This window comes from Charadrius vociferus, unplaced genomic scaffold, assembly GCF_000708025.1.
Source record: "Charadrius vociferus isolate BGI_N301 unplaced genomic scaffold, ASM70802v2 scaffold179, whole genome shotgun sequence".
NCBI classification, from domain to species: Eukaryota; Metazoa; Chordata; class Aves; order Charadriiformes; family Charadriidae; genus Charadrius; species Charadrius vociferus.
Genome location: NW_009650072.1, coordinates 3751335 through 3764922, shown reverse-complemented (window position 1 = coordinate 3764922; position 13588 = coordinate 3751335). Strand labels below are relative to the sequence as shown.

General features: G+C 36.7%; 1 protein-coding gene across 1 annotated transcript in view; it reads right to left on the bottom strand.

The window, feature by feature from the left end:
• The window catches only part of PLEKHA7 (pleckstrin homology domain containing, family A member 7), a 93644-nt gene that overhangs the window by 27523 nt on the left and 52533 nt on the right, over positions 1–13588 (bottom strand). Inside the window, exons 5-8 of the mRNA XM_009892021.1 lie at positions 11928–12000; positions 10664–10764; positions 3455–3633; positions 1028–1513 (exon numbers count right to left, since the gene is read on the bottom strand). Coding sequence (XP_009890323.1) covers positions 1028–1513; positions 3455–3633; positions 10664–10764; positions 11928–12000 — 839 coding nt within the window. The remainder of the gene's footprint in view (positions 1–1027; positions 1514–3454; positions 3634–10663; positions 10765–11927; positions 12001–13588) is intronic.

Sequence of the window (13588 nt, the reverse complement as noted above, 5' to 3'; positions counted from 1 at the left end):
AGATTTAGTAAGCCTTAGATTTCTTACTGGATCCAAAATGACAAATGTTAGCTTCAATAAACATTAAAAAAAAATGGCAAAAATGTTTTCCTCCTCTTAAGAACCACATGCTAATGTCTCCTGTTGTTCTATATTATAATTAGATTTTAGCAAATTTTTAAGGTACTAATTCAGTAGGGTTCCCACATTTGAAAATATCCTCACATGCAGCATAGAGCCCAAGTGCCTTTCCTGCCAATTGACCCAAGGTGACACTCTGAACAGGTGCTTATATACATCACTTCATTTTTTTTTTTCAACTGATACCTAATCTGACTGCACACTTTGAAAGTAAACCAATTACAAGATTTTCAAATTACAAAAGCATTCCAGCATGCATTCTACTTCTCGGTACAATTTATGTAACTTTCAGGGACTTAAAAGGGAAAAGAGAAACCTGGAGACCATGGGAACATCCTAGGACCTCTTCATTAACTAAGTTATATACAGAGACCTTACTATATGTGATGCACACACTGTGACTTTGAGTGCAGTCATCTGATATAGAGGAGTGAATGGAAGTTTGAAACAGGAACAGAAGGGAGAAAAAAGTCAGCATTCTTTACTTTCAAGTGGAAAACAAACAATTTATCTAGAATTTATATTGTGTAGTTGTTTATGAATAAGAGGTAACTGAGGGCTGCACTTCACTTTCTGGCTCTTCAGTTATAGCAAATTTTAAGAAGTTTTAAGCATTCACAGTCATTAAAAACAGTAAAAAAATCCCTGCACTCTAATCTCACTTTTTCTATTTGCAATATAGCAACAACATTAAAGGGATTTGATTAGCCAATCCCAAATTGACTTTCCCATGATATAAACACCTGAAAAATACCATTCTGCACTGGAAGAGAAAGTAAGTTTTGTTATATACTGGCTCTGTAAAACATCATTCTGATTTGCACTAAACATATTGCTAATGCATATTTTCCTCTAATTTAAGAAAATGCCATTTGGCAGTCTATTTATAGATGGGCCTATTACTAACCTTTTTGTGTCTCCTTTTTGGACTTTTACCCAGTGCTCCACTTGAGCCATGTTACTTTTTCTTTGAATCTGTTTATCTGGATTTGTTCTAGGAACAAACCCTCTTTTATATGAGCCGGTACCATTCTGCTCCACTAGGCCAGCACTCATACTTAATGAACTAGGAAGCGTTCCATTCTTCTCAGCTGGCTGAGGCTGAGCTACTTGGGACCGCGATGCGTTTGTTAAGTCTGGAAATAATGAATCAGCTTCTGTTAACGCATGCTTAGCTTTTCCCTTCTTAGTTTCCAGAGTTTCTTTTCTGAGGATATAACGCTCCTCATCCTCTTTTTCTCTTCTTATCTCTTCACGTTTATCATATCCAAGCATTTCAGCTGATTTTTGATAACTTTCTTTTGTATCTGTAATTTCTGCCTTCACACACTCTTTACAGGCATCCACATGATTGACTTGGGGAACAGCTTGCTGATCCACTTTTTCAGTTTCTCTGAAAAGAAAATACATGTCAGTAACGAACACTGCTTAATTGTGAAAAGTCGATGTGGTCTTGTTACTGTTTTAGACAGGATACCCACAAAAGCAGCTTCTCCAAGTGTGTTAAGATGGATACGTGCAGCAAAACTCAGTTGTTATCCCAGTTAGACAAAAGTTACCTTTACAGGGCTATCAAGGACGCAGAAATCACTTACACGCACCCGTAAAAATGACTGAAAGTACTAATAACTAATATTGTATGAAAAATTTGTGCAATATTACGTACAAACGACTGTGAAAAAGAAAGTCTTGATATCCTGGGAAACAGTGAAAGCCAAAAAACTAAACCCAACTGCCAACTGCTCATTTCAAAGTCAAAAAAGTCTTTCATATCTTTGTAGATGCCTTAGGGCCTAGTGATTTCTGGCCAAGAGGGCAGAACAGTATCTACATTTGAGTCAGTACTATCCTTGTCCAGGGAATTTCTAACCTGGGGGCTATTCCTGCAAAGAATAAAACGAAAACCAAAAAATTTCCATTGCTCCTAATACACACTGCAATGCACGATAATTTACTTATTTACCTTATTGTTTAAATATTTCAAAAATTCCATACCAGAAATCTTGATATTAAACTTACAATACACTATAAAATGTCTAAGGATCCTAGAAGTTTTATATTGCTTCTGACACATAACATACTTCATCTGCAATTTTCATCTCCTTGTTTAAGCTTCTTGACAACTTTTTTTTCTCTTACAATTTAATGAAGTATAATTGATCTCAGAGTAGCACCTCATCTTCCCTGAAACTAAGTTCAGCTTCTTTAAAGCTTTATGGAAGGTGAATTCTGAGTAAGTGCCATGAAACAACTGTTTTCACTTCAGTCTACTTAGTGTCTCAAAACACATAGTCCACTAGGAGGAAGGACATGCCAGACCTCCCCAATTTTTCTTTCAATTATTCCTATCCTTATAAAGAACAAACAGGTAACAGGTTATATGTTATTTGAAATTTAATTTAAATCTAGAATATCTTAACACAAAATCATATAGGATGCAAAGCTCTCAAGAGATCTTGATCCTTTGCTTACATTTGATTTGCCAAAAGCAAGAAGTAGTGAGAAACTGCACCATGACATTTTAATCCTCACAATGCCGAGGGTTAAAAGCAGGGTTGTCTCACAGTACAGAGTCTTCTTTCACAAGGGGTTGTAGAGAAAGAATCACACTCCCAAAATCAAAACATCAAGAAAGCTACACCAATTTTAAGAAAAGGGAAGAACGGGAAGCACATGAAGGCACACCTGAATTCATCTGCCTCTAGCACTAATTAAGAACAATGGGATAAAAGACATCATCCTTTTGTCACAGTGCTTTTTTTCTACACTGAGAAAAACATAAAAAGCTCTTATAAATACTAAAGGCCACCAAAGTAAGTAAAAAAAATAAGCAGGTAATGCCTGCATAAATTAGTTAATACCCATAACTCTATGCACTTATGACTTACCCATCTTTAACATTCTTTTCCTTCTTAACAGCATCTTAATCCTAGTTCTAAACACTCATTTGAAACAACTTGTTACTCTTCTGTCTTTTCCCTTTTCCTTATGTCTCCTCAGGGCTGCCAATAGCCTGTTGCAGATGTATGAATTTGCTCACAAAAACTGTAACTTTTTAACTGAAAATGCCTAAAAAAATTATATATACGGAAATCAATCCATGTCACTAAATGTGGGCACACAAATTGTGTGTAGACACAAACACTGAATACCAGGTTTTCTTAATTAATGTTCGTTAACTGATTTGCAACAGAATGTAAATTAAAAAGAATTATGTCTTTAAAAAGGGAATGAGTTTCATGCACGCATTTGCAAATACCACTTTCAAAAATCACTGATTTATATATGTACACACATATATATTAAAAGCTAGGAGTTTGCGTGTTGAACTTGCCTCTTCAGTGAAGAGCGTGTTTGCATAAGAGCAGCTTGATTCATAGCCCGAATCCAGCCATTCATATCCTCTTGCGTATCTGCACTGAAGTAGTATGTCCGCATCCCTGAATGCTCTGCCTGAGAGCCAATAACAGAATTCTTATTATAAATATATGCCCGCATACCTGTATGAACAGCCTGCAAGAAGAAAAAAAGAAAGAAAATAAATAAAAATCAGACAGCCCTTTCACTTTTTCCCCCAGAAAATTTACTGTAACTTTTCCTGATATCTTCAAATAACTTTCCTGACTTTTTCTTGAATTTGGGGTAAAATTATTACACTGCCATAACAGGCTGTAGTGTAGCAAACTCAAATAGCACTCTCTGATTTTTACTGAAATTCCTCTACCTCTTTCTTGCACTATTAATCTAAAAGTGCAGCGCTTCTGTTTTTCACAGTAGGAAGTTTCAGCTTTTCATTTTCTCTTAACGGATACATTTCATTTGCCATATATACCATACAAAACAAATTAAAGAAATTCTCACTGAGACATGCGTAAACAAGCCAATTCTCCCAGCTCATTCAATGAAGCAATTTATTCAGGCAAAACACAGACAAAAATCTTACAATTCAAGCAATTAAACTGGTTACTTCAGAACTGATTATAACGTGTGTTAAGATCTTTTGGTTAAAGCGTGCACTTGAACCTCTATATTAGCTGCAAAATCACAAGACTTTCTGATAATTAGTAATACTGATGAAATTATCACAGCACATAAAATATTGACAAGTATCTCCGCACACCGAAATGCTCAATGAAATTCCACTACAAACTAGAGGTATTTGGAGATTCCTCTATAAATATATTCAATATGGAATGTCTTTGTAACTCCAGGCTAAATGAATTTAGTCAAATCCCATCCATATTTGTAGAAGTGATAGTATAGATATTACTAAATCATATCCGTCCTGAAACACTTGACTATATTTCCTCAAAGTTACTTTACAGATGTGCTTCAGATTAGGAGGGAGAGATTCATTTCCTTACTTTCCAAAAAACTGAAGACAGTATATTTGGCTTGAAAGCTCTTGTAATGATATTAAAACAAAATTAGTAATTTTAACTGCTTTTTATAAAACTAAGCCTGCTACCACACAAAAGCTAATGGCATGAAACACTGCTGAGACAGGTGCTTTTTAAAAGGAAAAAAAAAACTATCTCAACTTTTTAATTTGGCTACATCGTCTTTTAAAGTTAAAACATGTTTCCCAAATCTTCCCTAAATGACTGGTCTTTTTATTTCGATTAAATCCTCTCCTCCTTATTATTCCAAATTAAAAAAAAAAAAACAGACAACACCTCTACAATCACAGATGACTTCAGAAATACAGCAATAGCTTTGACAAAACCCAGGTGCAGCCCTCCCTAAATTGGGTAATTTCAGTTGTTTCCCCTGAATTTCCCAAATTACCATAATCTTAGAGACTCATATCAACAACTCCAAGGAGCAAAATACTTGCTTGCTATCACAGCACTTGATGTTCTGTGGAAAATTCCCTCCCTTTCTATTGCAGACTGTTCTTAGAAACACGTGAAACGTGGCCTTTCCCTTCTGCGCCTCACACAAGGAAGGCTCAGTTTGTTTTGAAAACTGTGGTCACAGAGTTTCCGCAGGGTTCAGTCCCCGGCCTGCCATCACACCGTGCGGGAAAGGATGAGACTGCAGCACACTACCCAGCTCGAAAAAGGACGAGGACAAAGAAGAGGAGGAAAGGGTGACATAGAGAAGTTCAAGACTGTCTCCTGCTAGTCTCTTCTTCCCAACAGCATTGGCCGATAAGGGAATAAAAGGTGGCTTCTCCCTCCCCACCATTAGCTGCCTACCTTACCACAGGAAAACAGGATTTACATACATGAAACAGTAGCTCTGTTCAATTGCGTATTTAGGAATCAAAGGATTTTTTTCGTGTTTGCCTGACTGAGTTCTTTGGGTTTGAGTTTTCTTGGTTGTTACTGGGGTCTGTCTTCTTGTTTGTTTTCGGGGTTTTTCCCCCATTCCGAAACCATTACAAATGGTCAAAACGAGTATTATTTAGAAGCATTTAATTCATTGCAACTTATGGTTAGCATCCAGTGTAAGAACAGACCTAAAATCGGCCGCTCCGGATATAAAGGAAATCAGTGATTTTATTGCTGTACCTTATGACTACAGGGTTCCTTCATAGATCACGCTGAGCCCATAGAAGAAGATGCTAGAATTCAGAAGTGCTGTGACTCCTGCAGAAAATGCCCCGTTGCAGATGAGACAGTAGGACCTTACCATTAATGGTTATATACTTGCTGAAAAAAATCCAGAACCTTGGGTAACTAACTGCGGAGACTGCGTACCACATCGATAAATGGATTTAACAGCTATCTGTCTTAATTTACCTGTAGGTCCTGATCAACACAACTCATTTGCCTTTCAGGTTCTTTTCAGCGGTGCATGACAAACACAGCTGAAAGCACTGCCTAAAAGGCTGTAGGTGAAAACGGTATAAAAATGCGAAGTATGTTGCGCCATTCTCCCTTGAGAGACTGAAGCTATCACAGCCCTAAACAGTCATAGCTTCAAAAGGGATAATGGAGATGGTGTGTTATTATCAACAAACACGACATTCTGAAGTTCGTAATATATAAAACTGGTTAAAGCAAAATTCAAACGCATTTCAGTTATTCATTAGTAGCATGTTTTATATGCAAGAAAGCCACTTTGTGCCACTGTCCTGTAGCTGTCACTGCTAGCAGACACAGAAGCTAGTGGGTCTTTTTTTTTCTTTTTTTTTTAAGCGATAGCTATTAGGATGACTACAGCATACTAAAAAGCCTAAAACACAGTACATGCACGCACGTACACCATACACACAACAGGGGAAAAAATAATATTGGTACCTATTCATGCATTCAGATGCCTTAATGTGGATAGATTGAGAAGAAAAGCAGTCTCTCTCCCATAATGCACAGAAGGAGAAATGGACAGTAAACCCCAAGGGCATATCAATAGGACAAGACAAGGACAAAAAGTTAAACAAGTTAAAATCATGAAGATTCATGTTTCCAAAGAAAATACTTAACAAAAGGCTATACTAAAAGTAACTAATGCCTAGAGCTGTTATGTTCACCTCCAATAATTCAAAATTCCTAGGAGAGAAAAGAAGCCACAGTTCACAGGACAGAGGGATGGGGAGGGGAACAGTTTTCTAATAATTGTAATCTTTTAAAGTTAGTCCTCTCAATAAGCTACAAAATACAGGAAATTTGCACTTCTGAAGTTTGATGGTTATGAAACATTTATGAGCAAAAATTGAAACAACACTCTGATCCTTCACTATAAACACAACAACAGCACACTACAATCTAACTCATCTTTCACCCTCAAACAATATTGGGCTTTTTCAGGACTTCTAGAAGCTTCCCTTTTTCAAATCCTAAAATTGTACCTCTCAAATTTATAGCCCTTGGCATTTCTTCACCTGAATCCCCAGACCCAGAGAAGCTTTATAAGTGATATGGGAGCCTAAGGAAGGAACAATGATCCATAAAGGAACAAACTATGCCAAATTTTTTTTTGGAAAACCAGTGAGATCAAAGAAACAGATAAGCAGCTTGCCTTGATCCCAGGAGGTCTAAGCAACAAACAGATACTTCAATTAGTAGGTCTTAAGAGTGTCAATAACGAAAAGATGTTTAAAACCAAGCTGCAGTAGCATCTTCTGGAAGTAATGATTTGACCTGGCCTCATGCTGAAAGGGTGTATCTCCGAAAAAAATTTAAACAGTGGTATCAAAACAAAAAAGAGTAATTTGCATCTCCGACGCTACTTCCTACCTCTTACAGGAATATCAGAGCTACAAAATACAGGAATTTGCTTTATTTGATAGCAAGATATGCACTTAATACAAACATATACTTGCATGTCTTTGCATTAAGTTCTGTTGTTTTCTCTACAGCAAACGCTGGTAGGCCTTCCAAGTTTCTCAATTTGTATTACTGTCACATTCACATAAATGAGTTTACATTCAGTATTCTCTCACATATTGTAACATATATAAGACCAATTAAAAGTAGTTTTCATGATTGAGGATAATGAGGCTTCTAAAGAGACTGCAGTGATAATAACCTTCATAAATTTATACTACTCATGTTTAAAATCATTGTATTACTAAAAAGTAGAGTCAATTCTCTATTAATCACAGGAAATACTTCCCTCAATATATAAACGTTGTGAAAACTTATTCACATTAAAAATCTATGCATTGGATTTGTGCTCCCTCATGCTTGGGTCAGCAAAAAATTATTGTATTAAAAATATAGTGATTAGATTAATTAAATATCTTTAAGATGTTAGCTACTGCCTTAAACATGCAGTAAGGATCCCAAGTTCTAAAAGAGTGTCACAAAGCTTAATGACAGTGGCTTAGAGCTAGTCACAGCACTTTGCTTGGGACAAATAAATAATGTGAAAAATTCGCCAAGGTAAATACTTAAGAACAGATTTTCTAAACAAAACAATTTAACATACATACTACTATACTTCAAAGTAGGTTTTTTTATTACATTTAAACAGCCTGTGTGCAGTTCTGCAGGCCTTTAGTTGCTAAACACCCAAAGAGACACAAAAGCTTACAGCTGGGCCTTAGGAGATGGTGAAAGGAAAAGAATTTTGAGAACTTCTATGGTGTATATTTTAACAGTTAGCAGGGTTTAACATATATTCTAGTGAACATATATTTTAGAAACCTCCTTCTAACTGAATCATAATGCAAAGAGCATCCATGTACTTGCTAAGTAAATGTCCTTCCTTTAGTTTTACGAACCCAAGTGTTGAAATTTTTCGCAGTTTGACTGCTTCCCTAGCTTCAAAAACTCATCGTTACTTAAAACGGCCATTTACAAGGAGACCAAATACCTCTGTTACAATAGAGGATTTACAACAATCTGAATAAATGACAGGCCAAATGTAAAAAGTGACATGGCACATTCTCCCACTCATTCAGGACTTAAATGTGAAAAAGTTCTATCTTTATTTCGGCCTTAATCTGCTTATGTTTTCTATTTCTGGGTCCACTACATTGTGAGACAGAATGTCCATCTATGCTCTGGGTATCGAAGTGTACTGAAGAGATTAGATAAAGGTAATGGCTGGTGAGTGATGGAATGCCAGTATGGCCATGCTCCTGCCGTCGTGCGCCCACAGCCGACTCCGTGACCATTGAACATCAGTGCTGGATGGGGTCCATGCGACGGGAATCTTACAAAATCCTCCTACTGCCCTAAGAGTTGGTTCTAAATAAAATAAAATTGCAGCATCAAGTCTGCAGTCAATCACCAAACACCTAAAGCAGAGTTAAGACTGGCCCAACAAACACACACATGAAATGTGTGTTGTGGATTTTTTATATAGATTTCTAGCATAAAGTTTCTTTTGCTATCAACTCCCTATTTCTGTATGAACTTTTTAGTAATGATGCTGTGTTGAAAGTGTCAGGTTACTGGCTTATGCTGATCAGAAAAAGACTCAAATTAAAGACTTGGTAGAGCTCATACAGGTATGATACCCTAAAAGGAACAGGGGAAGTCTGCAATTGCTTCTGAAAATGTTTAACCATGATCACAACCATGGATTCTACTCTGCAGGAAAGGAGAGGCATAACTTGGCAGTGGTGACTAGAGAGCTTGCCTATAGAACATACCACTTGGAAACCACATATGTGTGTGTGTGTATATATATATGCACACACACAGGGGCTTTTTTTCCTCTTATCACTGATACACATTCGATTAACATTTACAAACATCCTTTCAATAAAATAGAAAGCAGATTTATTTTTTTTAATTTTAAATCAACTAGATACTATCGCTACTTTCTTTATCTCCTTCCCCAGTCTGCACTAATAGTTATTCAAGAGAAGTAGAAGCCTAGAAGTACATTGGGTCCTCCTCTTTCGGTATGTGCTTCTTCCTAGGAAAAGGCTCTAGAAGAGGAGGGCTTGATGAATTACGCTCATTAAATATTGGAGTGGAATGTTTTTCTTAAACAAAGGTTCCTTTGTAGCTTGCCCTGCTATCTCACGTTCAATGCATTTGAAAAAGTACAACAAACATTTCCGCAAAGTGCACTGGGTCTTTTTTTCAACACATTTCCCAAGTTAATATTTGTTTAATAAATTTCAAACCATTATCCGCGTGAAAATAGAACCCAAAGCAACAAAAGGCAGTCTACAAATTTAAAAGACCCCAAAAATCAAAATGCAAGACAAAGTCTAAGCCGAGCACACCTTCGTAATTTCAGCACAGAAAAGATTTAAACAGAAAGTTTCCTTCTAGATCTCCTAAAGCATACATGATAAAACCCTGATTTCTAGATTTATTTTTTTAAAGTACATAGCTCATTTGCTTGATAGAAAAACAGGCTCTGCTCCAAGTATCAGTAGAATTTAAATCTGCAACATACACTGAAGTTTCTAAACTTTGTCTTAGTGCTGCAACTCAGACAATCAACTGGAGTCAGGTTTCTCCACTGTCAAGAAGGAATGCATGTTGTATTTTATTTTCATAGGTCTTTATAACAAAGAATAGAACTGTAATTAAATTAAAAAAAAACAAACAAAACCGAAAAAACACAAAGCCAAACACAAAAACAATCAAAACAAGAGTATTTTTCATTTAAAAAACTCCATGTCACTTAGGATGACTATTGCTCCCCCGCTTCCCCCCCCCCAAAAAGGAGAAAAAAATTGGGATACTCTTTTCCCCCTTGAACTGATGAATTTATACATCAGAAGCTAGTGTTGCCATTTTCTAACTGCGAGAATCAAGCTGATTTTATTTAAAAAAAGAACACAACAAAACCAAAAGAAAAACTGACAACTTTTCTTTCAATTTGTAAACAGTACAGGAGCAACTTATCAATACTAACTTCTAATATTAGAATATTCTAATATTAGAAAAAGGATCTTTACTCACAGACACATTATTAAGCTCTAAAGACACTTACATAGTAACAGACATATGAATGTCAATTCATAAGCAGTAAAAACAGTTCTACGTCACATTTAAACAGGCAGTCAATAAACCTGTCTACTTAAAAAAAAAAAAGGAAAGCAGATGACGTTTCTGATTACAACAGCATCTTTTCCAAATAAGCACTTTAAAACATGATTAGCTAATAAGTTTTGTAACTGTACCTTAAAAGAAAACTTGCGATTTATGCGATCTTCTGGTCCAACTGGAGATATTACATAACTAGGCAATGGTATGCTACCCAAAACAGATTCTTCTCTGCTGTCTGTTGAACAAAAAAAAAATAAAATCTAATTCACTGCAGTTTTCAGTGGGGTAACAATACATTCTCCTTTACGGACACAGACAACGGGCATTAAGTAGAAAAAAAGAGCAGTTCAGACTGGATATAAGGAAAAGAATTTTCCCCATGAGGACAGAGCAGCAGCAAAACAAGCTGACCAGGGAGGTTGTGCCATCTCCATCCCTGGAGGTTTTCAATGCCTGACTGGATTAAGCCCTGAGCAACCTGGCCGGACTTCTTTCCTGACCCTGCTTTCTCCAGGGGTTAGACTAGACACTTCCTGAAGTTCCTTCTGATCTGAATTTTCTTATGACTCAACACTAATAATACATGGAGAAAAATGTTTTAAAGAAACAAGATTTCGGGTTTTGTTGAGTTTTTTTTTTTTATTTTTTTAGGTTCAGACAGAAGACTACCTTTTGAGAATAAAGCTTATTGTGACAAATGAGCTCTGATAGGCTGCATAACATGATGGACCTTCCATTTAGCATTGTACATGTAGGCTAATTGCTATAATTAGGAAACCTCTATTACTGTTGGGTCTAAATTGATCAGCAGCAGAAATGCAGCATCTAGAAATATGAACTCGAGTTTCATGTTCTGCAATGCTTTCCAAAAACTGTAGCACACAACATAACATTCAAAACTTCAAAATAACCTTATGTAATACTGTTATTCGTAGTTCAGGCTAAGAGCACATCTAACCTTTTTTAGTAGAAATGCTGGATTCAGAAGGTCTCACTCTCACATTGTCCCTTGGATTAAAGCTGAATCAATGCCCTGATCTGGCCATAATGCATTCTCAAAAAAATCAGCTGTCCAAGTGCAAGCAAGTAGGTAACACAACGCAGACCAGAAATGGGATAAATCTTAAACTGGTATTGCTGCCAAATGTTTTGCAACATAACCCTTGGCATATATCAAAGATAAGTTATGTGACAAAAGATCGTACAGCACCCCCTTACTCCCCAACTCTGGCCTGAAATTTGCTGCGCATTAAAGACATACGGATAAGTAATTGTTTCACTGTGCATGTTCTCAGAATACCTAACTATACCTGAAGAGTTCAATTAGTTTATGCTTGCAATGCGATTTGGAGAGGTGAACTGTTACAGACCAATGCAAAAGTGCTAGCATCTACTCACCTTTGTAGTAAAACAAACAATAATCAGCAAGCACAAACCATCGTCTTTTCCATAAACGCATTCCAGAGCTATCCTGCAATGCAAGAAATGTGATCCGCTTTTCATTTAAGGAAAGTTAACAGCTTGTCATACCATGCTGTACCAGTGAATAGTTTACCAGAAGTTTACCTAAATGTGGTACTAATTGCAAAAACAAGTGGGTTATATTTTAGCAAAATATTATGTACTAAGAAAGATAAGAGGCAAAACATCCAGCTATAAAATAATTAAAGTAGGATATTCAAACTGCTAATATTCATTAAGTAATTAAACTCTCACCCAAACAGCATTTAGATTAACCTTATACACAACCAATGCATATATTATCTAGACAGATTTATCCCGCAATAAAGAAACAAAGCATGCATCTGGATAGCACAAAACCCAACAAGGATGGCCTGTACACTAAGATGAAAATCACTACACAGCTGTGAAGTATGACCTCACATTTCAGACAATGATGCCCTATAATTCTACATTCAATCTCCCATATGTTTCCCATGCCTAAAATGCAATTTAATATCTCTGTATGTATCACCTTGTCAAAATGAGTAATATTTACACTGAAATTAATTTTAGAAGCTTGTAAAATTGCCAGACTGTAACCTAAGCAAGTACAACTTATTCAGCTGAGGTAGGCTCTGATGAGACCAGCAGCACAGAAAGCAGCTTCAGGCTTTAAGTGCTTGAAAGTAGAGGAAAGGGGACTGAAGGAAATAGCTAGAGGAAGGTTGTATATATTATTTCCCTTCTTCTTTCTACAGTCATGTTAAGTATGCAAGTACTTTCTTCCCTTTCCTTTTTCATGCTACAATGCTGTCAACACATACTGTGTCTGAGTTCTGATTCTGTCCTGAAAACTAACGAACTTGGGTAGTGGATGCCAACAGAGTTGATAGTAGAATATAGCTCTCCATGCAGGAGGAAGAGGATGGCTGTCAGCAATTTCACTTTCCTGTATATTTAGAATCGTAATTTGTAAGCCTTAGATTTCAGCCTTCTCCTACTCATCCCTAAACCTAGCTGCTGGATCTCTGGTGATAATCTGATTGACACTGACTGCTAAATTAGAAGCAGGGAAGTATTCTCATACAACAAACAGCTTTATTTACTTTTTGCACTCAAGGATCTGCTTCTGTCAGCTTAAGAGTTCTAGACGCAGCAGCTGTAAAATTCTGTTTGTTGGATGGAATCCTATAATCCAGCCTTTGCTTGGACACTGGTCATGGGGACAGCAATATGCAGTGAATGGGTCCCTGTGTCCCTTCATTTTATCCCTCCTGCTTCTGGAGAACAAAAGTCATATGGGTTGGAATTAAGCCTTTCCTGTGGGTATAAGGGCATCAGCAAGCAGACGGAATAAGGCCTTGACAGCCAACCTTGGGTTTATAGTGTGTTCTGAAGGAGACAGAGATCAGCATGGCAGCAAGCCAGCAGGATAAAACAGGGAAAATAACTAGATTTAGACAACAAAGTTATAGCCTCAACATTTAATCATGATGGAGATGTGCACTTATCATTGTTTCCATGTCTGAATCAAACCTGTACACAAAACTTAGTTTTCACACTTGCTGAGCACAAGCCCCTCATTACAGAGGCTTGTGAGAGTACCCAACACTGCC